Source organism: Maylandia zebra, linkage group LG19 (genome assembly GCF_041146795.1).
Source record: "Maylandia zebra isolate NMK-2024a linkage group LG19, Mzebra_GT3a, whole genome shotgun sequence".
Taxonomy (NCBI): domain Eukaryota; kingdom Metazoa; phylum Chordata; class Actinopteri; order Cichliformes; family Cichlidae; genus Maylandia; species Maylandia zebra.
Genome location: NC_135185.1, coordinates 22275600 through 22298496, shown reverse-complemented (window position 1 = coordinate 22298496; position 22897 = coordinate 22275600). Strand labels below are relative to the sequence as shown.

Sequence of the window (22897 nt, the reverse complement as noted above, 5' to 3'; positions counted from 1 at the left end):
AGGATAAGGAGTGCTTACATATTTAAGCGTTCCTATATATTCTAACATATTATTAAGCTGGAGATAGCATATATGCAACAGGTGCTCTGACTTGGACGACAATAAAAAAAAAACAGCTTTTATCTGGTCATGCTTTTTAGGTTTAGCCTGCATCTGCATCTCATGGATCTAACTTGAGCCCACCCAGAGACCCGCCTCGTTCATTCAATTGGTCTGCCACGAACCTGTTTGGTGAAATCCGCCGTTTGTCAGTCAACACTACTGTATCCTCCTCCTCGCTTGGCATCATCCTGTTGTGTGCCCACCTAGTTCCAGCGACGAACGACCCGAAAGCTTTCTGCTTGAAGTGAATATATTTCTAGCAAAAGCCGCCGGCTCGGCACGCGTTTTTCAGATTTGTTTTCGGTCGTTGTCGTAGCATTTTATTTTATCGTCAAAATGAGCCAAGATGTAATAGGCTGCTGTGTAGTTATTGCTAGCTAGGCAGTCAAATTCCTTCAACCAGCAGCCTGCTGCTTCAATCACTGCGGGTTGACACATTTTAGCCGAGGCGCTGTTTAGTGAGCTAGCGGGCTAGCAGGGCAGCCTCCGTAGTCGTTACGTCTAATTTAGCCAGCGTTAGCTGATGTAGTTACTCGGAAAATAGGCGCAGTGCTGCGGTGTGGCTAGTGCAATATAGATTACCACTCTAATATTAGCCTGCTGACAAGGGGTCTTTACTTTTACAGACTAAACGGGCTTATCTAGCGTTGGGGAGAGTGCACAGATATCAGCTGTTACGGGTTCGGATGTGGCGACTCTGCGGTCTTAAACCACTTTTAGCGGATTGAGAAGATTAAATTAAAGAAGGTAGAATTGGATCTCCCAGTGACACACGAGGGGTTAATGATATAAACGGGTATTAAGTAGCTAATCTGTGGCAGCTGGAGTCATTTTAATATTAGCTGTATTAAGAGGCGTGCAGGCTGAGAGCATCTCGGGGAGGCCCCACCGTCTCCTGGCTCCCTCCTCCTTGTCCGAATCTCCCGTGATTTGCTGAGATCGCCCGGTTGAAGTCGCAGTTGCTCTCGGCCGGGGGGACAACTTGACAGCGAGGCCCCTTGGCTAGTCTCCCCCCCCACCCCCTCCCCCAGTCCTATCCATCCACTCGTCCGGTCCGACACTACTACTACCACCACCACCACCACCTCCTCGCTAGAGACAGAAGCGAGGAAACCGGGGTTCGGGAGAAGCTGAAACCGTGGGCAAGTGTTCGTTAGGTCCCGCCTGAACCGGGCTGCCAAAAACCAGAGGGGATGACTCTGGAGTCCATGATGGCTTGCTGCCTGAGCGAAGAGGCGAAGGAGTCGAAACGAATCAATGCAGAAATTGACAAACAACTCCGCCGAGACAAGCGAGACTCCAGGAGAGAGCTGAAATTACTGCTGCTCGGTATGTAGCATGCTAAATCCCAAACGCCCTTTTTAATAGCCATGTTTGTGTCGTTTATGTGGACAGCCAACCTCCTTGGGCCTTCTTGGCGATGCTAGCAGATATGCTGCTAGTTAAGGTTGCTAGCTGGAAGCCTGGTGTGATTATGAGTAAACGTTATGGCATGATTTTCCGAAATGCAGAGCTTGTTTTTGCAACTTGCGTTGGATTTGGCTATCTGGCGTGTGCAGGTGTGAATCTGCATGGCATGCCTAACCAGCGGATCCGTCTCTTTATTCGTGTGTGTGTGTGTGTGTGTGTGTGTGGATTTTGCATTGGCGTGCAGACAACAGGCTCATTTGGCATCGAAGTTGCGAAGATGTCACCGTTTGCAGGCGACCACATGTTAAGTTATGACTGTCTGATTCATCTCCCAGCTGCAAAACCGCTACTGTCGTTTGTCAGCAGGCGCTGGTTAACTGTGAAGATGGCCACTTGATTTAATCGGGGGGAGGAGGGGGGGCTTTGAGTTGATTTCAATAGGTTGCATAACATTTGTACAACTGGAAGACCTTTCAGATCCCTCAGCTAGACCTTGTATGGTGCCCACTCATTCATTGTTACATTTCTGTTATTATTTAATGAGTAACTAGTGTCACAAATCTACACTTGCAGAGGACAAGGATACTGAGGGGCTGGCCCCCTCATCCTGGAGTCTAGCTGAGTAGGTTAGCTATTTTTATAGCAAGTGTGTGGGCAGGTGGGAGCTGCTGTTGGATAAGTTGCTCTGTACTGCATTGATTCATAGTTCTGTGGACACAAAAGGGAACAGTGGACTGTGCTTTCTCGAATGTACTCGCTTACCTACCATATTATAACAGACTAACTTCTTGTCCATTATGTGACCCACCCCCTTCCCTCCATGGCTACTTGAACTAATGCTTGGTGTAAGAGCTTGGGGAGGGGGGTGATAAAAGAATCTCCCTTTTTAGGACAATTGGAATTATCTAGGTTGCATCCTTAGTTTCAAAACGTTTGCTCCCATTTCACGCTCACTAAAAGCAGCCCTGGTTATTTGACATGTGTGTCTCCTTTTTATTTCCCTGGTGAGTACCTCAACTAGGTAAAGTAGGCCATTGATGGGACATAGTTTGCTGTGTGTCGTACATCTTCATCTCTGCTGCACGTTCTTCTACCTGGCTGCCAAGGTGAGCAGGTGAGAAGGGGCGTTTGCTACTCATGCCTGGTGATGAGCTGGATTAATGGAGCTGATTCTAACAGCAGTCTTTTAAACAAACGTTTATGGGTGCATCAGTCTGAAGGACTGAAAGCAAGCGCAAATGGAAACCAGTCACGCTGTAAGTGGACTGTCCTGTGCAAGCTAAAGCTGTCAGTGGACGGCTGGATAAGGACGTGTAAGGCAGGATTAGTCCTGGTTTTAATAGGCTTGGTTAAACACATCTGCTGCTCAGACTTTTTAAGGTGTCACTGACTCCTATTATCCCCTGGCATAATCCTCAAGCCCACAACACTCCGTGCGATCTCGGCCTCTCCACACCTCAGTGGAGGATGGAGACGGTCTCCGTTTTTGAACATTTAACCATCGCATTTCAAAATGGCTGCATTTATTTATTTAATTTTTTATTTTTATTTTTAGAAGGCTCCTTACAGTCTGCACTCATTTACCAGCTTGTACATACTGATCGCAGGAACCTGCTGTGGCAAAGCCCAGCCTTGACCTTTGGGAACAGTCTGGGGAATTTTTGCCAAGAAACTGCACAGGAGAGGTGGAATGATATTGAGCACCATCTCACATGATTGAGAAGTTGTTTTTTTTTTCCTTTTTTTTTTTTTTTTTTTTTTTTTTTTTTTCGTAATTGGCTACCCTGGATTTCAGCACGTACGGGATGTGTTCAACATGTCAGTTGATCTTCTACCCCACGGCTCAGTGTGCACAGCTTTAGCTTTAATATATAATGTGCAACTGCAGACTCCTGCAGCGTTACACGTGAAATTAGTAGATATGCTTTATTAGGTAAAATATCACACAACCTTTTTGCTGATTTGAGCTTTAACATAATAGTGCAGCAGATTTCCTTGTGTATTTAAAAAATGAAGTGATTTTTGGCCCTACATTGACGGAAATATCAGGTCTGCAAGTTAAATGTAACTTTTGTGTGTGTAAATGGGGTCTAATTTACCCAGGCTTACTGTGCATTTTGTTTATCAAATGTCCAGTACAGTCAGGAAGATGCTTGAGACTTCTGTAAAACAAAGTAGCAGACTCTTTACCAGAAAAAAAATGTTGATGAATTGTTCTTGCGTGCAAGAAAACTCCAGCTTACTGACAATGAAATGCAGCCTGACATAAGAAACGGCAAATACTTGGCAAATTACCGTCCTAAAGCCCAATCTTAAAATTGATTTTTGCCTGCCCAGAAGTCTAAGATGATTCCGTTACCAGTAAGGTCTTCCTTCCATCCTTCCATCAGTCCATTTTCTCCCACTTATCCAATTCAGAATCGCAGTTGGGCTGGAGCCTATCCCAGCTGTCATAGCGTGAGAGGCACCCCGGACAGGTCACCACTCTGTCAAAGGGCGAGGGACGAACGATTGCTCACATTCACACCTACAGCTAATTTAGTCTAATAATAACTGGCTAATCACCAGTTAACCCAGCCCCGTGCATGTCTGTGGAGTAACCAGGGAGAACATGCAAGAAGAACTCCACTCAGAAAGTCCCCAGCCTGGAATTGAACTCGGGACCTTCTTGCTGCGAGGCAACTGTGCTAACCGCTGTAGCAGCTTCTCATGTTTGTTGTAGATCTGGAACCACATAATGCAGATTGGTAAAGTCTTGTTTTAACTCTAGATTGATGTTACTGTAACTGCATATTGCATTCCTGTAACAGCGTTGATTTTCCTCTCACTAATGACAGTCCACCCTCCTTCTGTGCCACTCGCTTACTGGCAGGATTTGCTACATGGCCAGCGTGTATGTGCCAGAACAGTTATGTGGCTTGGTTACATCTTGCACCCGACCCAAGCACAAAGTTTCCAGTCTAAGAATACAGGGAGGTTAAATGTTATCATTGTTAAACTGCTAACTCGGAGAATAACCGCTCTTCCAGGGCTGCAGCAGTACCACAGTGTGGCTGCTTGTTGCATAGTGCCATATCAGGCCATACTGACAGCTTCCTGCTCCACAGACCAATGGTTTGCCTCTACTTGGTCAAAACAAAGTGAACTAAGAGCTGTGGCTTTTGCTGCATCGGGTAAATAAACTGCTGGAGCAAGCAAACGGTCAGTAAAGTGAGCTGTTAGGTTAAACATTTTAAGGTTTCCTAAAGTGCTTTTCCAGGATTTTTTTCAGAGTTCAAACTCCCAGACAGGCTGTCAGTTGGCATTTGTGTATGTGCCTGATTACGGAAAAACATCCTTAAAAATAAATTAAGTCTGGCTGGGGCTAAAGTTAACTCTGACACCAAAAAGTTGTGGCCCTCTCTACGGCATATCATTCCAGGCATTGTTTAACTCGTTTGCCAAGTACTCAGTGATTTCATTGTTCTTTCCTGTGTCAGCAGTACATCTTGTTATACCAGGTTAAGGCATCCTTTTTAGATGAGCAGTGTGATTGAACCAGGAAGGGGATCAAGGGTTAGGCTCACATTTATTGCTGACCTTACTTCTCCTGCCAAGCCATCTTATTTTGATCATATATGGCAATAGGGATTCCTAGATGGGGGGGGGGGTGTGTGTGTGTGTGTGTGTGTGTGTGTGTGTGTGTGTGTGTGCGCGCGCGCGCGCACAGTTTTTCGGGGGGGCTTTAATGCCAGTGAATGTGAAGTTCTGCAGCTTTTCCTCAAATCCCCTTTATCATGGTCAGATCTAACGCTTTTTAAATATGAAGGTCGACGTAAGACGTGCTCTGCGTATCTGAGAGTTTCGAAAAATCTGTTTACCATATTTAGGCGATTAATTTTCCACAGAGATGTAAGATAAACTAATATGCACGATTAAAAACCCTTAAAATGCGACAATTGGTAATCTGTTCTCTCTGACAGTTCTTCATTTTATCTCATCGCCTGCAAGACTGACGCATCTACTTGCAAGAAAAAAGATCGAGAGCAAAAGCAGTTCTCACTAAACATCTTTAAGGCCTCGTACGTTCTGTGGGGAGACCCCAAACTGTACTTGACAAAACATTTTTTGTTATTTTCAGTGTTTTCCATCATATTTTTTGTGAATGTGTAAAGAAGACAGATATAAGGAGAAAGAGAAATCCACCCAGACGTCATTCCATTCATTTTTTTTTTCTGTCTTGTTTATGTGATGTCTTTTAGAAAAGGTTCACAGCCAGGTCTCAGAAAACTGCAGTGGGATGAGTTGATGAGGCAGTATATGTCAGGCTACATGTTATGTTTTGTATAATTTTGCACCTTTCTGTCTCCTGCCTGGTTAGGATGCCCAGTTTAAATCTTTTACAGAGACGTACGTATGCACAAATTCACCATCGTCGAACTTGGATAGCGTCTCCTTTTACCGTTTTCTCAGCCAGCCTTGCACACGTTCCTTGTCTCGCTCTATGACACCGTGTCTTTTACACATTTTGCTCTCTAGCACGCAGATGAAAGTATACACACACACGCGCGTTCTTAAAAGAGGGTCATGGCAGGTTCTCTAGAGATTTGAGGCTAGATGGAGGCTGTCCCACATACTGCTTGCTTCCCCCCACAGTCCCCAGACAGGACGGGTACGTAGCCTGCCTTTCTGTTCTCTGCCAGCATCTTCAGTCCTCTCTGTGGTGACAGAGTGGCATGTTCATTCCTGTTTACTCCCACCAGCTGCCGCGTACAGTAAAGCCCACACTTCTCCCTCATCGCAACGTTTCAACTTCTGTCACTTCAATTTTCTGTTTCGAGTTGGATTTGGAAGGCTGTGCCACGCTTACGCTGTGCATAAAGTGGATTTGTTAAATAATTGTAGCAAATAGCCGTGGCGTACGTTTACTGCCCATGTGTGGACAGAGTGATGTTCTCTCTCGGTCTGTGATGAGATTCCCTAAAATAAGAACCACAGCTTAAGAAGCGATATCAATATCAAGGATTTGGCTGGTTTTAGTTGGAGCAGCTGAGCACACGGTGTGTTGTAGATTTAAAAAAAGGAAAAAAAATACTCCTGCAAAGTGTTGAATCTTTTGTCGAGCGAGGTTTCTTTTATTCTTTCTTTTTCCTGCCATTTTTGTTGCTCACCCACTCGCACTCTGCCACTCAACACTCATTGCATACACACTGGTAAACAGACAAGGCCATCCTAAGATGGTGAGATGAAGACGCGTGAGAGTGCGTGTATTATGTGCAGCGCTTGCTATAGCACGCATGTTCGATTTACAGCTCCGACACCCACGTACGCGGAGCACTCGGCAGATGCAGAGGCATCGGCTCAAAGCCGTAGAGTTATACCGAGATTCTGACGGAAGGAAGCACAATGAACACAGAGCAAGCGGCCATATATCTGACAGGGAGAAATGGCCCTCCTTGCTGTGTCCTTTTTTTGAAGTCTTTGCAGGGAAAGGGGGTAGAAATGGGACATCACAGTGGAGGTAACATCCATGCCTTGAGGTTGACCACAGGGTGGGGGTGTGTGTGTGTGTGTGTGTGTGTGTGTGTGTGTGTGTGTCCACAGTTGGTTAGGCAGGTGGTGTGTGTGTTGCATAGCTGCAGGCTGCCTTGGCTCAGTCCCTTTCCTTTGTACGCCTGAAAGAGGCCAATTTCCAAGATGAATATGTGAAAGCTTAAGACCCTCGCTACATTTTTGCTTAGCCTTCTCATTTTTTAAAAGTTTTCCCAGGTGCTGACAAAAACGTATAATGCCTACATGATGCCAGTTTTGTCAGTATCTTAACCTTGACTGTGTTTATGCAGACGGTTTCTCTGTGCTGAGATTTGATTGCCACGTGCTGACTGAAAGGACCGTTGATAAACCCAGATAAACATGTGCTGTTCATAGCAATGGACAGTTATATTTTGGCGTGTGTGTTTTTGTAGCTTGCCATCACCAGTGTGTGAATGGGTGGATGACTGGATATGTAAAGCGCTTTGGGGTCCTTAGGGACTAGTAAAGCGCTATATAAATACAGGCCATTTACCATTTTTGCATGCAAATTTACAGCAATGCCGATGACTTCCTGTTCATCGAAAGCAGCGACTCGTTTTGCATGGGGAGGTCAGGTTTAGCAGAAATGGGCACGCTTGTGAACAAGGCCCTGTGGCGGCTGCGTTTGAAGCAGGCTGGGAGATTTATAAGATGAGCAGACTGTGTAAACAAAGCAATGCCTTCGTGTAGGTGTGCGCGCCGGACACAGCAGTGTGTCAAGTCTATCAGGGGTTGTGTCACAAGCTGACATCAGTTGCGTTATGTAAAGGCTTATGAAAGCTATCCTGGCAATGGAATATACAGGTGTAGTGCTTGCTGCCTTTTTAGTTGATGGGGAGCTGTACTGCTTGCGTACTGTTATCATTTCAGCGCCTCTTTGTAATTTGGGTGTTGAGAGCAAGTTTTTGTTGTGTGCTTATTGTCATCGGGTTACCCTCGAGTGAGACTTTGGTTTTTTGGAACAAAGCTCATCGGTTCTGCGAAGAGAGTAGTGTTGGTGTGTGTGTGTGGGCTGTGTAGTGTACCTTGCACTGTTGCGCTGGGACACAATCTCCACTCTTTCTTTTTCGCTCTCTCTCACAGTACCTAGAAGAGAGCTCAGTGTGTGTGCGCGCGCGTGTGTGCGCGTGAGCTATTAAAAGGTGACCTCCTTTTTCTAGGTCATTACCAAAAAAGAATGGATGGATTCTAGTTATGAATATCCAAAATTCTTGACAGAGAGGGATGAGAATGGCGAGGCATATTTCTTGCCTCAGGGAGGTTATGAGGGGAGCGAGGGGTGGGGGCGTGTTAGTGGGGAAGAGTTGGCGAGGGCATGGAAATGGCTGTGGCTGACACTAGTACAATTTTTGGGGAGGAAAAAGCGAGGACAGAGGCTTGTAGTGTGTTGTCTGGGGAAAAGAGGGACATGATAGTTAAGGGAACACAGCGGAGGGAGATCTTGTGATGGGGTCACGAGAAATAAATCAGACATTAGGCTGGAGAGTGATCTTCTTGCTCCTTCGGTGAGCCGGTCTGCAGTCATTGCCAATGCAGCCCTGTTGCAAAGAATAAGCTCTCTGTGTTTGACTTCTTTTGTTAGGCCGACCAGCGTGTAGCTTTCACTGCAGTGCATTGATTCATCCAGGAGAAATGAAGATGGTGCTTTTTGCTTTTTTTTTTTTTTTTTTTTTTAAAAACAAAACAAAACACTGAACTATAAAGCCTGTCTAGTCTGTTATCCTAAATTGGGCATTTTGTTGGATGAAGGAGAGCCATTTTCCCCTTATGGATAAAGACTTTAGATATAAGAAATATATTTTTGAGATTAAGCTGTTTCTTCTCCATTGACAGGAAAGTGATTATCTCTCCCATTCCTTTCACTGTCCTAGGGTGTCAGAACCCCCTGACCTCAGACCATACCCCCTCTCCCGCCCATCCCAAATGTTCTGCTTAACCGAGGCCCTTCTTCTCTGCGGTGAACCAAAATATGAAGAGCACAGAGCGAGCCTGAGGGGCTCGCAGTTATATTTACTGTCTGCTACGAAAGAGAGGAGAGAGAAGGGGCGGATGGGAGGGGTTTAAAAAAGAAGAGGAAAAAAAGAAAACACAGGAACGCAAAAAGAGGGAGACAGAGGAGGGGTTGCTATGGTAACGGAAATATGGCTGCTCTTCAAAAACCTTGAATGTAGGTGGTGGTGAGATGAGTGTAGCCTATGTGTGTTGTTTTTTTTGTTTTGTTTTTTTCCCACGTCTTTCGTCTTTCCCTCTCAGTTCTGCAGATATCATTGATGTGCTGGATCCTGTTTGATATCACTGAGAACTCAAATGCCATCAGCCTGTTTGTTTTTAATATTTATTTATTTTCATGGCCTGAGGGTAAGGTTTTTAGGCAGTATGCAGACCTTAGAGGGCTATTGTGAAATGTAGGTTAGGCCTAACAGACCACCAATCGAGTGGGGGGTTTTTTTTGTTTTTTTTTTTTAATTTAATTTTTTTCGGGATATAGAAAGGCTTAAAGTGTTGTTTTTGTTGTCTTTAACTGAAGGAAGAGTATGCGACTCTGACGGTGAAATCAGGGATGTTTTGGTATCAAAAGGTACATTTTATCTTGGCTGTTATGATGTTTTAAATATTGTAATAGTTTTACTTCCAAATATGGAATCAGGAGGGCAGGAAAGAATCACTGAGTGAGTTTCGCCCTTTGCCAAAAGATGACAGCAGGGGTCGTTGTCAGAGGCAGTTCACTGTTAGATGCTGGATATAGTAGGGCAAACTGTCTTAATTGTCTTCATTAAATTAGCTCATATTTCCTTCACTCATCCCTCCCCTTTTTTTTTCCCTAGAAATATTTTTTGAATTGTTTACTTGGCAAACTGTGGAGCAACTTCCTGACACTAGACAAAGAAGCTTTGACATATGTGCACCCCTAATGAGTTTAGTTAATCAGTTTGGAATGTCAGTCAAGGGATTTTATAACAAGTTGACTAAGGACTCGTATGAGCATCCCGTATTAATATAATTTTGAGAAAAACATTGTCTATCCTATTAATTACCTCGAATGTCAAGTAACTAAACAGAAAAACGGACTGCAGCATGTCTGAGTTCATGTTACAGGTTCGGCTCTGGGTCTTGGCAGAAATGAGGGGTCTGATTTTTCAATATGAAAATGGGACAGTTCAGTGGCATCGAATAGGACTGGGTAGTGATATAGATTAACACCTCAGTGACAACAGATGCGATTTTATTCACAATATATTTCCTCTTGTTGTTTTTTACTGTTAAAATCTTTGCGGCTTTCTGTGTGTAACACACTGGTAGTTCATTGCTGTGGCGGTGACACATGAAGAGCGAACCATAACATCTTGTCTTGTGGATTTGGTTTTTGTGGAGCCTTCTTTTTTTTTTTTTTTTCCCCCTCCCCTGTTATTTCTCACTTCTTGTCTGCCACGTTTATATGAATGTAGACTAAGTAGTAGTGTATACTGTGATGAGTAATTTATAAGCTCTCGTACCCAGCAGCGAGCTCTAATGTGTCCTGGGTCTATCCCCAGGCCATTTCCTGATAGGACCTTACCTCACCTAAGGAAGTGCACATCAGGCATCCCCTTACCCGGCTCATTTCAATGTGGAGGATTAGCAGCTTTAATCTCGGCTCCTCCCGAACAATCAACCTCCTCAACATGTCTCAAAGGGAGAGCAGAGATACTCTTTGGAGGAAGCTGATTTCTGCCACTCGTATCTGCAAGCTGATAGTAATTGGTGAGGGTGGGAACATAGGTTGATCTGTAAATTGACAACTTCATGTCCATGCTCAGCTCTTTCTTCACCACAGTAGATCGGCACCACTTGCATATCATTGCTGATACTATAGCAATACATCAGTTAGTGTCCCGCTGCACAGTCCTCACTCTTACACACGGTCCTAAGTTACTTTAATTCTTCCACTTGGGTAAGAAATTCATCTCGAGTTTAGATTGGGTGGTCCACCCTTTTTCCAGCTGAGAAGCATGGCGTCAGCGGTAGAAGTACCAATGTGAACCAGACTCTTAGGACAGATGAACATGGAGGAATTGGTTGGTAACAACAAGCAAGTACCCATACTCCCACAGGACACCTTAAGGGACACAGTTGAATGTTTTCTCGAAGTCCACAGAAGACTTATCAACTTCCACTGCACAAATTTATTGGCAGAGCATTGGCATCGGCTCATTATCCTTAACTGCCATTGGCTATTTTCAAATAAATAGTTGACCTGTCAGTTCTGGATATCTTATGTTCAGGTATGATTGAATTTGTGTTCAGTCAGAGAACTAAAAGGAAAGCTAAGATTTTTGTTTCCTTGGCACATGTGAGACTTTCTCTTACTGTGCTCTTTACCAGTTTGGTGTTGCCATTTTTGGATTATACTAGAGTAGCTTTGCATGATCTAAAGTTCAAACTAATCCCAATTCATCTTTTACTTTGTCTTGATCGAGCCTCGGTCTGCTTACTGTTGCAATTTTGCTTTGATTGGGGACCCTCACGATAGGTGTGACCCACACTGTAACTATGATCCTGTGTCTTTGTGCTCAGGTACAGGAGAAAGTGGCAAGAGCACCTTCATCAAGCAGATGAGGATCATCCATGGAGCTGGATACTCTGATGAAGATAAAAGAGGCTTCATTCGACTTGTTTATCAAAACATCTTCACCTCCATGCAGTCCATGATCCGCGCCACTGAGAACCTCAAGATCCCCTACAAATATGAAGACAACCGGGTAAAGGCTATTGTGGTTTTCTCCTGTTAACTTTTATTATTTTAAAAGAGCTTCCATGCCTCTGTGCAATGAGGATTTTGTAAGATTCCCTAAGAAATCGACTAGTGCAGATTTATTTATATTGCTTTCTTTTATAGGGACGGGTCAGGAATGAAATTTATTAGTTTGTCAAAAGTGAAACTGAAGCAGTGTAGCCCTTTTTTTTTTTTTTTTTTTTTTTTGGACGACATCCTCAGTGCAGATGCCATTTTCTTTCTTCTCAGAGTTTGACCAACTGTCTTTTTTAAAATCTTTCCAAGAAAGAACTTCTGGCACGCAAGAAGTGATGCATTTAGTTTGTCTAGCAGAAACATTATCTTTGGAAAAAGTAGAATAGGTGGGTGGTTGGGATCGGATGTTTGGTCTAAACAGACAGTGGAAAAAATCTGCTGTTTGCAGAAATATCAAAAGTCTACAGCTGAAAACTGAAATGACTGGATAATTCTTGTAGTTTTTAAAAAACATAGATCTATATTTCTGTTTGCTGTGTTGTGGCCATGTATGTCAGATCTTTTGTTACTTACTTCACCTTTTGTCTTCCCAGGCTAATGCTATGCTTGTGAAGGAGGTGGACATTGAGAAGCTCAATAGTTTTGAGCAACCATACATCACAGCTATTAAAACCCTGTGGGCTGATCCAGGAATCCAGGAGGCCTACGACCGTCGCAGAGAATACCAGCTCTCTGACTCCACAAAATAGTACGTCTTTTCACCTCGCTTTGCAGACGATGGTCATGGTATCTGTGTAATGTTTCAGAATGTTATTTATGAGCTGCATGTAATTTTTGTCTGTAATGCTGGTTTGGGAACATTTGTCACCTATTTAACCATTTTATTTTTGGCCTTGTGTAAGATCCATCTTGTTTGGTATCAGTTTTAAATTACTATAATTTAAGTGTAGTCGATGACTGATGTATTTTTTTATTTTTTTTAAAATGAAAAATAAGTCTGTTCCCAAACCTGCATTAAAAATGTTGCATTGGTCTCATCTCATGTGAAAATGAAATGAGACCAACCAAGAAACGAGAAATATGATGCGGGGGTGCCTGTGCTTAATTAATGTGAGACTGAGCAGCTGCAATATAAAGAGCTGTTTCACTAAATTCAAGGTCATTGTTTCTCTCTGCGAAGCTAGGTTCAGCCTGACGTAAGTTTAAAAATATATATTTCATGATTTTGGGGGGGAACTGACACTGTGTGTAGCAGGGACACAGTTGTCTTCAGAGGTCAAGATGCTAATTTTCAGAGTAATTAAGGTGTGGTTGGATGTGTGGGGTTGGTGTCAGGTTCTGTGTGGGTTTCGGTGTATATGCTGGGCAGAGCAGCACATTAGCCTTTTGTCCACTGGAAAATTTGGCTGACAAATTACAAAAATCTCCTGTTTATTTGACAATCTCTCATGAAAATGGCACTATTTAGCTTTTAATTGATATTAGTGTAATTAGTTGTACGAGGAAAAAAAAGACTTGTTATTGGAGAGAGACTGATTTCACTGGCCCATCCAACTAAATAAGAATAAACACTGAAACCACTATGGAGCCCCTTATTTTACCCTGAGCTTGAGCTTCATGCAGTCATCAGTGAAAACACACTAAAGTAAGTCTTACAGTAGCTTCCAATTTCTGTGTCCAGATTGGCTAGAAACGGTGCCATTTGTCTTTAGAGAAAAGATGCACTGCTAGTAATTGTTTAAAAAAAAAAAAAAGAAAAAAAAAGAACTTGGTAAGGTGTACACCCTTTGTGTCACAATACATGACTCCAGGGTGCAAAGCCAAAGGCCATCGCTCACTCTTTAGTGCCCCCTGGTTGTGCTTGCTCTGTACTGCAGGTCAAGTTTGTGTGCATGCAGATGCGTTTGCAGTTTGACATCAAATATGTAAGGTTTGTATTTGTTTAAGCATGCGTATGACAGAATGAAATGCAAGTAAATCATTGAATGATGTCTTCAGTTCAGTGTTATCCACACTGTTCGTGTATATCTCCAGTTACCTTAGTGATATAGACCGTGTGACTGCGGAGGGTTATGTTCCCACCCAGCAAGATGTACTGAGGGTCCGTGTTCCCACCACGGGTATAATAGAGTACCCGTTTGACCTGGAGAACGTCATCTTCAGGTACTCCCTCAAGGCACCAGGACTGCAGCGTCACCATGACTAGAGGACACAAACCACTGATGACTGTCAGTGTAAAAGAAGTAGCTCAGAATCATTTATTTCCAAAAAAAAGATTAAAGTTGGGACAAACAATACTAACATGAGTAGATTGCTTTGTCCTATGAGGCTATCAGTGGTTTGTGTGTAGCATCGTCTTCTAGTTCTGGCCCCAAGGGGAAAGGAGAACCTAAGGCCAGACATGTTGCACTGAAGGGAGCAGCAACAAAGTACAGATAAAGAAGGATTAGGCAGAGATGTCAAAGATTCTCCAGGAATTTGTCATGAAATATTAGACAATTGGATGCACATTGAAAGGCAGAAGAATTTAACCTTTAAAGAAACAAAGGGGAATATGTTTCCCGTTGTCCTTGATGTCAGACTTGTCCAATCCTTGTTTATCTGATACAGGTGCTGCTGTTTCCGCTGCTAAAGTCACTGCTGCTGTCACCGATGCCACCTACACTGTCTGCACCACCATATTCCACAAATGTCTTGACCTCAGTGTCCATGGTCAGTTAAAGATAAACTGCTAATGTCAAAGCTCTGGGAATAGTGTTGGTGGAGCAGTGGCACTAACACCTTTTTGTTTCTGTGATGCGGCCTTTTCTGTGAGTCTTCTTCAACAGGACTGATCCACACTTTCCTGGAATGGCTGTGGTGTTGCGGTAATTGCCTGCCACGCTTTATATAACTGTTTTCCTGTCTCTCCCCTCCCTCTTTTTTTTTTTTTTTTTTTTTTATTCCTTTTTCCTGACTGGCTCGTTTGTAGTTATCTTTCGGATCTGGATCGTATTTCAGATTCCAACTATCTTCCCACACAGCAGGATGTACTCAGGGTGCGCATCCCCACTACAGGAATCATAGAGTACCCCTTCGACTTGCAAAGCATCATTTTCAGGTAGAAAGACGGCTGTTTTGGCTGCGTCCATTCATGTTTTGTCGTGACGTCATTAACTCATTTGATGTTTTATTTTTATTTTTCTTCTCCCCCAAGTCCCAAATAAACCATCTATTTTTTTCCTCACAATGACTGAAAATAACTCAACACTTTTGATTTATCAATGCGGGTTCTTTGTCTGTATCCCATCCCATACTCTCTTCAATCATTAAAAAGTAGAAGTTGTCATCTTTTTACAGTCTCCCATAGTTACGTACCTACCTGGCGCTATGAACAGCAGTCACATGCACACAAATCACAGTCCCCTAATGAAACAAAGTCCTACATTTTGGTGCCCGGTCTCTGTAAATGGGTCACCTCCTCTATTCCTCTTCCTCTCCGGCTGGCAGAAGAAACGAGGTCGTCCTCTCCGCGGTGGAGGAATGTTATTTCGGGCAGCAGGTCCTGCAGGGCCTATATTGGCCCTGGGTCTCTGTGGACCACTGTGGACTGGGCCACCACCAGGGGGCACCAGTGAGCTGTGACTTTAAGCTTATTTGTACGACTGCTCTGAAGGCAAGTACCTGTGCATCCAGAGGTGCTTGAAAATACTCTGATATAAATTGGAGAGATGCCATTTATCTGCTGTTTCATCAGGCAAATGTTCTTGACTTCAAAGATTTAATTAAATCAATTGTCACAAAGGGGCTTAATGAAACTGGGACCTACAGTCCCAGATGAGTGAAGGCTGACCTTGTCAATGAGAAGCTCAAGAAACCTGAAACCACATGAGGACTCAGAGTATCTCTTAGGTTTAATCTTGACTCTAAATGCTATGCCTATGACTGGCTTCAGACTTTTTTTTTTTTTTTTTTAATTTTGGCTTACCTACTGCCAGCACATGTGCTGAAATCAAACTGAAATGCAAATTTTTTTTATTTTGTAAATTGCCTTCCGTATCTTTGCTTCCAACACGCTCTCGGCTCTGCCTCCTGTCCTCTGTCACGCCCCCCTCCCCAGCTCTTGTTTTATCCTGTCTTATGTCTCTCTGGTGTCCTTTTTGTCTTTAACTGTGCTTCAAAGCATTTACAACTGTTATGTTCTACTCTATCGCACACACTGGGGAAGGGTGAGAAAGCTTTGTAGTAGTGAAAAATGTGTTATGAGCTTCTATTTTCAACATGACACACAAACAGAAGTACAGACTAATCTGTTATCAACTAAAACAGTTAACTGTTGCTAGGGCCATAAAGAGTTTCAGGTGAATATGCCACAATACGCTACTAACTATATGAGACTACTGAACAGTTAAAATTCACCTATGCACCCACCTGTGCATGTTAGTGGTCTATAATACCTGTTACATACTGGGTGGGGTTAGCAATACTGAGGAGGCAACAATTTCTTGTATGGACATAACTGGAATGACTGTTTTTGTAGTTTCTTTGGTTCATGTTTGTAACTTGGGCATTTAGCAAACAATAAAAGTAACACAACTTCCTAAGTTCCTTCCTGTTTCTATTGTCTGTCTTAAATGGAAAGCTTGCCTGGTGGCGTGCATGACTCACACACAACAAAAACACGTGCACGCTCCACATCTGTGTCTGTGTGTGGGTTTTTGTTTTTTTTTTTGTTTTTCCCTGTATAGAGAGATCTGTACACTGATACACTTGAAAGTATTTCAAAGAAGATGTTGAATCCATCAGGGTTCTTGTTTCAGCAACTTTAAAATGAAGTTAATAGAACCAAATCTTTTAACAAATGGTCAGGACCCAGAATAAATGTTGGGCCTATTTCTGCTGTCTCTTAAAAATGACAGTGAAAATATGCTTTGATGGGTCCCTGGATGAAAGGCTGAATCTTTTATGTAGGTCATATGCAGAAAATGTTTAAGGGGGATGTACTCCAGTGAGAGAGTTCTTCTGTTACGCAAAATGGAATGAAACAGAAGTATATCTTGTTGAAAAGGCCAGGTTATTAAGTTGTGTATTAGTAATTCATAGAATATGCAAGATTTACGCTTGTGTGAGTTCACTAAATGCGTCTTGATGGATTCAAAATCTTTGCAGAATCTGTAAGAATAAGCTTCTCAAGCCTTGCTAGAGTGCGAGGACTCTTGAGAGCTTAAACTTTTGTTTAACACTAAGCACTCTTTTAGTTCCATTAATCACTTACCATAAACTAGGCCACCCAAACTTGCATGCTAATTTATTTTTCCCCCCTTCTTTTTTTCACTTTTTATCCTCCTTCGCCTTCATCCTGCCATCAGGATGGTAGATGTAGGGGGCCAGAGGTCAGAGAGGAGGAAGTGGATTCACTGCTTTGAGAATGTCACTTCCATTATGTTTCTTGTGGCGCTGAGTGAGTATGATCAGGTCCTGGTGGAGTCAGACAATGAGGTAAGTGCGACAAATGGTTTGTATTTAGAGTATTCTGGATATTTTAGTCTGAAGATGACTTCAATATTGACGCCAAATTAACATTCTGTTTCTGCTCAACACTGTTCTCATCAGAACCGCATGGAAGAGAGTAAGGCTCTGTTCAGGACTATCATTACCTACCCCTGGTTTCAAAACTCCTCTGTCATCCTCTTCCTTAATAAGAAAGACCTGCTAGAGGAGAAGATCACCTACTCACACTTGGTGGACTACTTTCCCGAGTTTGATGGTGAGATCATCTACGTGTTTGTGTTGAGTGATTGACACATGCGTTTGGTTCCTGCTAGAAATCAGACTTGTCACAATATCATCGCTTTCGATTGATATTCAGATGAGGGATTTAAAGATGTGCACTGTGTTGGTTATTCTGTCAAAGACATGGATGATAGCAGTGTTAATAAAGTGATAAGCATCATATGTGCCAGTGTGATGTTAGTAAAACTGGGTTTGACTCAGCTGAGCTAATCAACAAATCAGTTTGAAGCAACTTTTCCTTAGTGTGGACCAAAGTTGTGAAGGTGACTTGAAGTACAATGCACACTCGCACATCCTCACCCATTTCTGCATTTTAGGTCCCCAGAGAGATGCACAGGCGGCGCGGGAGTTCATCCTCAAGATGTTTGTGGATTTAAACCCAGACAGCGACAAGATCATCTACTCTCACTTCACTTGTGCCACGGACACTGAGAACATCCGCTTTGTGTTTGCAGCTGTCAAAGACACCATCCTACAGCTCAATCTCAAAGAGTACAACCTGGTGTGAGGGCTCAAATGCGACGCACATCTCCTCCCCCACTGCACAAATGCACACCTCTTTGGGAATGTGCCGTCAGCTCCACATGCATTACACAGCACATCACTCCAGCTCACATACACAAACACACACAGCCGCAGATGTGCTCGCATGCACGCACACAATCCCTCCCCCAACAGAACCGTTTTTTTTGTTTGTTTTTTTTCTCCCCCTTTCTCCCAGTACAGTGAACCCACAGATCCTCCCACCTGCAGACGTTGCCCCTCTTCTTTCACCAAAGCCTCTTCCTCCTCCTCTCGGCAGCTTGCTGTGTTAGTCTTCAGTCCTCCCAAAGCTGCTCTGTGTGTGTGGGTGTGGATTTGGCCCCGGCTGCTGGCTCTGGCACACAAACCTTTCACACGAGCTATACAGTGACTGGAGGGGATTTTGGTGTGAGTGCGTGTTTGTGTATTGGGGGCATCATTGATTAGAGAGGATCTGTGTTTCGGTGAATAGCGGCATCATACCCCCTGGCCCTTCGGAGTTTACCTTCAGCAGTGCGAGAGCAGATTCTCCGTCGTCTCCTTTCCACGCTCCTGCCAGTGTGGAATTAACAGAGTTCCATATTTTCTGACACAATCCGAGGACCTGAGAGATACTTCAGAGCGACTCGGTGGGGGACGGGACTGAGGATTCTGTCTCCATCTTGCGTCTATGAATGTACCCACCAGTGTGAGCATCGCAATCACAAAAAATAGAAAAAAATATATATTATGAAGTAAATGCATATGTAAACACTTAAAACATGAAGGGGGGAGGAGGGAGGGGAGCAGGAGATGGCTAATCAAAATCTGTTAATTGCTGAGATTTGTAAAAAAACAAACAAACACTTTTTAATGTATTTAACAAGTATGATTAAATGGAGTGGTTGTAAGAAAATTTTGCAAGGCGACAAAAATTTAAAGAAGCAACCAGAAATTTACATGACAATAGGTGTCCTTTTAAGATCTTTTTCTTTTTTATGTTTAAGTTGATCACATGCTTCCCTCCTCCAGATGTTATCTATATGGATTCACAGGAACAATCTTCCAAAGTATCATCAGTGAATCTGGCTCCACTGGTACCCACCCAATGCCCCATTATGAGACACTAAGTAGCGGGTGAGAGGACAGCTGCTTTCAATGAGGCTCTGCTCTGATTGGTGGAAGCGGAGGGGAGCTGATGTCATCAGTGTTCAGAGCACATCTGCAGCTCGGGCTGCGAGTAGCTTAATTCCACAAAAACAAAAAAAGCTGCAGTGCCCGCACTCTAAGGCACGAGTAGAATCCATGCGGTAACATCTGATGACATCACTCAGCCGTCCAATCAGACACACTTCCTATAATGGGAGGTGCTTCTGTTTACTTTCCTTAATTTGTTTTTTTTTTTAACTGTATAGTCACTTTGTTTATAAAAAGAAAAAAAAAAGATTGCTTAATGTTGAGTGATTTAGAGGAAGGGGTGGTTATGAACCTTTCACAGAAAACACACTAAAGTCTGCAAATGTTTGTGTATATCTGTTTGTAAATACATATACACAAAACACTCCTGTACAGAAACGCTCTGTGGTACACCATCTTTGGCCAAAAAAAAACAAACGTACAAAAAAAGTATTCACATACATATTTTTCTTTTGTGTTTTTCCTATGAATTTATGGTAGTATTGATACTGTGATTATGGATTTTTGTTCACTTGATTAATAGGACTACACGCAGCTGATTGGTGTTTAGGAAACAAGCGGCAAGGGCGCAAGAAAGGGGGATTTACTCCCAACCAGCCTCAGAACACCTCACTACTCCATTAGCTCTGTCTCTAGAGTTATTCTAACTAGGGCTGGTTTAAAAAAGAATCTTCACAGTATGGGGACAAGATCATTTTAAAAGTAATTAAAGATTTTTTTTTTTAATTTATTTAATTTATGGACCAGGTTTGAAGGTGTTGATAATTTGACTGCTTTCGATTTTGTTGAGTTTGTTTTTCCTCTCCGCCTAACTTGAGTCTGAACTGCTGTAAAAATGAATGTCTGGTAGTGTAAGGATCTTATTTCTGCTTTCTCTTTCTTATTGAGACCTTTCCAGTTGTACTTGCGATGACATCTCCATTCATGATGAACCTGTTTTTCTTTAGGAGCCCTCACATTTTCATTTTTTATTTTAAGAAATTCATATTTTTCTGTTTATAGATGCAGTGCTGTAATGAATACCTAAGAAAATGTACAGTGTGAACATAGTTGGATTTTTTTTTTCTTATTTTTTTTTTGGGGGGGGGGCGGGACGGGTCTGGCTCGGGAGTAGTGCCAGTGAAGTATGGATATACTTTTTTTTTTTTCTCTCTCCTTCCAGTGTCTTTGACCTTTTCTACAGGTGACTTACCCTTCATCCTCATTAAGGGCTATCACAGTGCATAAGGCATCAGACAGTGGGGAGTGGAGTACAGGACCACAGTGAACCAAGTCATCCAATACTAATGTGTTTATAAATGGAGATTACTTGCAGTATGTGCTTTAAGAAGTATAGGCAGGGTGTTTGTGTGTGTAGAGAGTTTACCACCACTAAGCAGTTTTCTTAATGCATTTAAGTATCGGGCCCTACGGCCAACCTGATCTTCACTACGTTTTGTTTGCATTGGTATCACAGAGTTACCTGTGACACCCTGTGCAGTATAGAAACACTTATCAGTAAAGACACTACTACCAGGACAAGTATTGTGTGTTTTCCAGAGTATTTGAGCTATAGATGATAGCCAGGAATTTATTTTTAATTTTCTGTGTGTGTGTGTGTGTGTGCGCGCGCGTGTGCATATTTTCACCTGTCCACATTTAGACGTTGATTTTCTAGGCAGCCATTACTGTCAGCTGAAGCCAGTAGAGGGGTCTGATTTGCTCCAAATTCGGCCTTTCTTTGCGTAGAAGTTGTTGTTGTTGTCGTGTGATAGCTACCTCTTAAATCATGGACTTGGGCACATAAACTTGGGCAACTTTTCCGCATTGTCAGACTCTGCTGCGTTATCATGTAATTACATAGACAACACTAAATATTCCCTGAGAAGTGGGAACTTTTTTTCTAAAGCCCCTTAACATTTAAGTTTCTTGAAATCCTCATCCACTATCCAAGAGCAGAGGTCTGTGGAAATTTACAGTTTCTCTGAAGTGACTTGTTTGTTTTCTTTTTCTTTTTTCTTTTAAATGAGCGGAAACCAAAGGCTACACAAGTCAGTAGTTCAACTTAAAATGTAGGTATGCTTCAAAAGTGCTAAGTGGTGAAATAATGTCTGAACATTAATGTATACATATATATTTAAAGAAAAAACAACACCAGTGTGGTTCTTAATGGCCATTTCTGTCTGCTGAAAATGACCCTGCTTTTGTGGTGACAGCCAACTATTTGGTCTGCTGTCTTAAGGAGGAAATGAAGTGGGATGACTAAATCTGTATAAATCCCCAAGTATTTATCAGTAGTTGTGTTATTATTTACTGTGTGTGGAGTGCAGCTCGCTTTATTGGTGACGAACCATTTCGAACTTGACTCTTCAACTCTGGCACATGGTGAAGGGCCACGTGGCGTGGGTTTGTTAGCAGGCCAGCGTTGCACAGCATGTTATTTTTGTGACACATTTTTGTCTCAACATATGAGCGGGAAAGGGGGAGGGCAGTTGTTATGATAAATAATTATCCTGTCTTTAGCATTAACTTGTTAAAACAAAAAAAAGGACTGTTTTCACTACAACACTTATTTATTGCCTTTCATTGCCTTGACTAACAAGAGATGGTAAACCTGGCCCTGTGCGGTTTTCCTTTTGCCACGTTTGGGCGATCAGGGTTGTGTGGCGCCCCCTTCCCATGGGCTCGTTGTTGGACTAAGGGGCATCAAACGTATCTTTTGGACATCAGTGTAAAGTTGGTGCATACTCAAATATTTCCCCCTCCCCTTTTTTTTTTTTTTTTTTTTTTTTTGTTTTGGTGATTTATTTATTTTTTCTTCCTCTTTCTCTGTATGATAAGACATTACCAGAACACTATTTTAGGACCACTTGATTTAATTTCCCTCACTCAAGTGAAACCCGAAGGTCAATTGTGTAGTGGTGTGTGTATAAAATGCTGTTTTGTTTGTTTTCTTTCTCTTTATTTTGTATGTAAACCAAATGTAAATTATGTATTATACTGAGTGTGCCAACCCCACTCTCTCTAGAGCCAGGCTCTCTCTCCAAGTGCCAACGCTGTGGTCATTTATCAAAAGGGCCACCACCCGAGATGGTCCCCCTTTTTAAATAAAACACACCAGAGACTAAAAGGATCCATGATTTAAGTACACACGAAGACTTTATTCTGTATTTAAGATCGAAGATTTAGGAGATAATCTGCTGTTTTCTAAGAAACTGTAATTATAATTGCATGTGCTGTTTATTTTGTGTTGGAAGTGAGGGCTTGGATGTTTTCACTGAAGCAGAGCCCTTTTACGAAGGGGTTTCAGTCAGTTGGTTATTATCAATTTATTGATTTACATAACTCTTGCCATATTTTTTTTTTTTTTTTTTTTGTGTTTCATGTATTTGTTTCAACCACTGTTGCCTGATCCTCATTCAAACATGAACATGACTTATGATCATTGCCGCCTTCTAAGAGAGAAACATAATGACAAGGTATCTGTTTTAAATTGAAATAAATTTGTTCCTATACTTGCTGATGATGTGTTGCGTGGGTTTTATATCTTCAGTTGAATAAAAATCGAATTCTGATTGGTAATGTCAAGTTGATGATTAAAGCCGGGGTAGTCTGTATTTATTTGAGATCTGAAAGAGCATGACCTGGATTCAT

General features: G+C 42.5%; 1 protein-coding gene across 2 annotated transcripts; it reads left to right on the top strand.

Moving 5' to 3' along the window:
* The first annotated feature begins 200 nt into the window (after positions 1–200).
* Positions 201–22766, top strand: gna11b (guanine nucleotide binding protein (G protein), alpha 11b (Gq class)). 2 transcript variants are annotated; one of them, XM_004540266.6, is made up of 7 exons: positions 201–1431; positions 11620–11804; positions 12388–12542; positions 14766–14894; positions 17143–17272; positions 17387–17540; positions 17884–22766. In XM_004540266.6, exons 1-7 carry the CDS (start codon positions 1296–1298, stop codon positions 18072–18074), a joined length of 1080 nt encoding a protein of 359 aa, XP_004540323.1. In that variant the 5' UTR covers positions 201–1295; the 3' UTR covers positions 18075–22766. The 2 variants fall into 2 exon arrangements, with proteins under 2 accessions (XP_004540323.1, XP_004540324.1); XM_004540267.5 differs by lacking the exon at positions 14766–14894 and adding an exon at positions 13829–13957.
* Positions 22767–22897: the final 131 nt, after the last annotated feature.